We start from the raw sequence: 4750 nt of genomic DNA, 5'->3' as shown, positions 1-4750 counted from the left end.
AACACTCCATTCCTTAATTCTTTTCGGCTCATCCTTAAACGCTCCTTGCTAAGTATGGAGTGCTGCACACCTTGTGAATTCGTAAATCTGAACTCTTCATTTATTGTATTTTATTTGAATGGTTTGGATTTAAAAAGGTAACCTGTTAATCAGGTTAATCATTTTTTGATAAGTTTTAGATTTTTTTTGTAAATCTCAGATATTGGGCTGAAGTTCAAAATAAAAAATAGTATATAAATATTAAAAATATGTCTGTAAAAAAAATTATTGGACTTTAGAATTAAAATAAATAATACATAAAAAATAAATTAAAAATTCATGTACTAAATCTAGAAAAAAAGATATATTAGAATCTTAAAAAAAATAATATTAAATATATATTATGTATATAATATTAAAATTTAAATAAATTTTGTTTTGTGTGAAATAAAATTATAATATTAAATATAAACACAATACTAAAAAATTTTGTTTTATGTGAAATAAAATTATAATATTAAATATAAACACAATGATAAAAAATTTTGTGTTATATATATATAATTTTATTTTGTGAGAAATAAAATTAAAACATTAAATATGAACAGAATGATAAAAGATTTTGTATTATACTAATTTAATTAAAAAACATATATACAACGTAAAAAGCAAACAAACATATAATAATTTTATTTTGTGCGAAACAAAAATTCATATAAGTTTTTATTAATAATTTTTTATTGAAATATGTCATTTTACTATATTTATAATATATTATTTGGGATAATTATATTATTTTAGTTAATATATATTATTTAAAAAAATATTTAAAATTTATTATTTTGTATTAAGAATATTATTAAAAATATATTATTAGTTTTTCTTAAAATAATACTTTTTTTTCTTTGGTTCAAATACTATGACAATAAATTTTTTTTACGTAACTGCGTCTACTCAATAAATATTATATTCATTTATTTCTATATTGTATGTAAAATAAATAATTAATGTTTAAAAAAGTTAATAAAAAAAGTATTTTTTTTACCAACTCTTAGGTGAATATAGAGACTATGTCATTTGAACTATAACTCGTTGGCAAAGAAAGAAATACTCTTAATTATATATTAAATAAAATAATTATTTATTAGGCTCATTCTTATACAAATAAAATTTTTCTTAGTTTTATATATGTAATATTTTATACCAATTAACTTCAAAATTTAATTATTTTTTGAATAAATTAATAAAAATAATACAAATAATTGTTTAAATATAATTGTATTTTAATTTTTCATTCTATTACGTACGCGTTGAGGATAATTTGAAATAAAAGATAATGGACTTGTTGTAACTGTCATGTATTGCGTTGTCATCTGAGAATCATGGCGCCTTCATGGAGACCGGGTTCTTCTACAGAATCAGTTTTACGTTTGGAGTTAGCCAACCAGCAACGGCGACAGACAGCGTCTTCCTTTTCTATGGCAGCAATTTTTCGAGCTTTGAAGGTCCATTTATGGTAGATGTGGAATGGGGTGGGTTCAAGAGCGTCAAAATCTGTGGCTAGACAGAACAATAGTGGAAGCACCTGCTAGCAAACAAAACAGTGAAAATGTATGAAGACATCACATCAACAATAACAGAATAACAGAGGAAGTCGATCAAATTTTTCTGAGTAATTTTCTGGTGTAAAGATAGTCCTGTGTTAAACGACCGAATTAATTTTTTTTGTTAGTGCCGGTTTGTTTGTTCAGCCCATAACAAAAAAAATAACAATAATAAATAAATTTAATTTATCTAATTACTTTTGATAGCAGGTTAATTTTTAAAGAGTGCTGCACTCCCTAGTTTACCTAGAGTGCACTAGCTTTCGCCATTCTTTTCGGACACATAATTAACATTCGCCTTAAAAGTTAGTTCTTATTGTTCCCATACTTATTTATAAATAAATAAATAAATCAATCCCATTCAAATTACAACCAATTCCACTCCTCCAAGCTAACAGTTTCGTCTCCTCCTCTAAATGGCAGGAAAAATCAATTACAAATAACTATATATAGATGCTATAAATTAATTAAGCATCATCATAAGATTTAAAACAGCTTGCAAAGTGGTGTCATCAACTAAGAGACATAAAAATCTCTCACCTAACTAAACGGCTCCTTGGAATATTGAACTTTCATTATTGCCAACCATGATCATCATCCAAATGTTTATATTAAAAGACATTAGACACAGTGGATTAGTTATTTAAGGAAACATAATTAATTATTGTTGCTCAATGATTTTTTTTTTCTACAGTACGATATGGTCCATTCTGTCTGAAAAGCCATTATTTAGGCATAGTTATTCTCCTACTATACCGACTTTCCCTGCATTGGAACAAGTTTTGTTTGGCACAAGTTATTATGATGAGTTATGCAAATCAGTGGGAGTTTCGAATAATTTTGAGGGTGACAAGTAGGCTGCGAAGGCGGTAGTAGTGTATACACAAATGGACTTGCACGTTGAATTTGGGATAGTTTATCTCTATAAACCAAAATAACTTTAAAATCATCTGAATTCCTCAAATACAAAATTATTATCTAAATGTTTCGTTCAATAATTTTATGTAAATCGAATTCATTAAATTTAAATTAGACTTTGTTAGTAGTAAATTGAATCTAAAGCATTTGAATTATTTTATTTTGGATTCAAACGTAAATCGAATTTAATAAATTCGAATTAGGTCAAGAACTACTAAATCAAATTAATGAATATCAATTTTTATGCACACTACTAAATCAAATAAAAAAAACTTCGATTTAGCCACCTTAGTAAATCGAATGGATTGAATTCGATTTATATTTGGTACTGGCTGATGGTAAATTGACTCCATTAGCTTTGATTTACTATGAATTCTACTATATATATAAATTGAAAGGAGTTAATTCAATTTAGTATATGCCTAACGTATATAAATATGAGCTGAACGTGAAATTTTCACCATAGTGAGATTTACAATGGCTAGTGATGAGAATTTTTTAGCTTTGGTGCACTATAAGGGTCGATTAAGAAAACGCGATCAAGAATTAAATTTACTGATAAGGACCCGCTGAGTGTTTTTCTCAAACATTCGACGAGTTTCACTGAGTTTCAGAATACTATACTCCAGAAACTGGGGTTGCATGGCATGAAAAGGGTAGAGAAGTTATTCTATAAAATTTCGATTTTCGTGTTGCGCAATAATGTGAAGTACGATTTATTCGTCATAAGCAGTGACGAAGATTTGCAAGTTCTGTTTCGTTGTCATCGACACTTTTTCGAGGTGAGAACTCCAGAGCTATTGGCGAAGCTTGTAGATGTGGTATGTAGTTCTGGAGGTTCGAACCGGAATCCTCAATCTTCAGGATATCTAGCCTGCTCTAGTTCCATACCTGTTGGTGCCTCGTCAGCTGTGCTGGTGATTGTACCTGACGTAGTTTTAGTTGCATTTCTATCCTTTGCAGCTAATCTGAACCGCAGTGGTGACGCAAGAATTGGTGAGACCGGATCCTTGGGGGAGGTTGCGATTGTGACGCCCGATACTCCTATTATGGTCCCAGTTTTCGGAGAGGGTGGAGTACCGGATGGGATTGAGGATGCACTGCATGATGATGATGATGATGATGATGATGTGGAGCCCTCCACAATAGCTGATGATAGTGACGATCACATAGCAAGGACCACTCCAGTTGTGGGTGGAGGAGCATCTAGTTCAGGAACTCATCAATACCTCCCGCATTTTTCAACTTTGGACTTGGATACCATGGCACAACAGGGGGATCCGGGGGTACCTGTTGGTTTCGGGGGCCACAGATACACAGAATACAAGAGCTATATCTGAATTTCAAGTTGGTCAACAGTTTCAGGATAAAGAGGAAGTCGTGTTAAGCGTGAAGACTTATAGCATCCACCATGGGGTTGAATACAAAGTGATGGAATCCGATCATCGCAAGTACTATGACAAGTGTAAGGTGTTCGGCAACAGGTGCACATGGCTCATTCGGGTTAGCCTCCGCCAGCGCAGAGATTTCTGGGAGGTAAAACGGTACAATGGTCCTCATACTTGTCTAGCCACATCGATATCTAGTGATCACAGGATGCTTGATTATCATGTCATATCAGCCTAGTTTTTAAAAAAATTGTTTACAATAACGCTCAACAAATTGTTCATAGGACCCAATACAAAACACTAAATGATTCATGACCCAATTCTACAAGAAAATTTTTTATCTTTAATGTATAAAAAATATCGTAATACTTAATCAGCATCATGCCTGCAACAGTTGGGTTATATTGAACCCTAATCCTAAACTAAATCTTGCTAACTATAAAACTAATAACTTAAAATCTAACATAGCCTACAATCCTAACTAATCTTTTTAGGTACCATTTCAAGTTCTCAAAATCTAACCAACTATCAGGTTACTACTTCTACCCCACGATTATATTGTAAAAATTAATTTTTTAATTCCTAACTAACAACTTTAAACAACTACTACAAGAAGCATGTTAATATACTAGCATGACTAAATTATATTCAAAACAAAAAATTTTGTTTACTAATCTATTCATGGACGGCACCAATAATATGTGTGACTCCATTTAACTGATACAAACGATTCGGATCGTCCTCTATGTGTAAAGATTTGAATTTTGTGCGGGTTTTTCTCCAAGATTTAGGAGAGGGTGGTGGGGTTCGGTGGGATAGGAATGTTGGTTTTTAATTTGAATGAATTGAATTTGAATTGTG

The 4750-nt window shown here is 30.7% G+C and overlaps 1 protein-coding gene across 1 annotated transcript; it reads left to right on the top strand.

Annotated features, from left to right (window-relative positions):
* The first annotated feature begins 3148 nt into the window (after positions 1 to 3148).
* On the top strand, positions 3149 to 4127 carry LOC107610628 (uncharacterized). Its single transcript, XM_088495404.1, has 2 exons — positions 3149 to 3787; positions 3861 to 4127. The coding sequence occupies exons 1-2, from the start codon at positions 3149 to 3151 to the stop codon at positions 4125 to 4127; spliced, it is 906 nt and encodes a 301-aa protein (XP_088351530.1).
* Positions 4128 to 4750: the final 623 nt, after the last annotated feature.

Source organism: Arachis ipaensis, chromosome B8 (assembly GCF_059453495.1).
Source record: "Arachis ipaensis isolate K30076 ecotype BB chromosome B8, ASM5945349v1, whole genome shotgun sequence".
In the NCBI taxonomy this organism is placed as follows: Eukaryota; Viridiplantae; Streptophyta; class Magnoliopsida; order Fabales; family Fabaceae; genus Arachis; species Arachis ipaensis.
Note: the sequence above shows the minus strand (reverse complement) of the source record. Positions and strands in the feature narration are given on the sequence as shown.

Excerpts from the sequence above, each read along its gene's own strand:
- LOC107610628 (XM_088495404.1), top strand. The coding sequence starts at position 3,149 with ATGAAAAGGGTAGAGAAGTTATTCTATAAAATTTCGATTTTCGTGTTG. Across the intron at positions 3,788-3,860 it reads CACAACAGGGGGATCCGGGG|TTTCAGGATAAAGAGGAAGT; the intron begins GTACCTGTTGGT and ends GTTGGTCAACAG.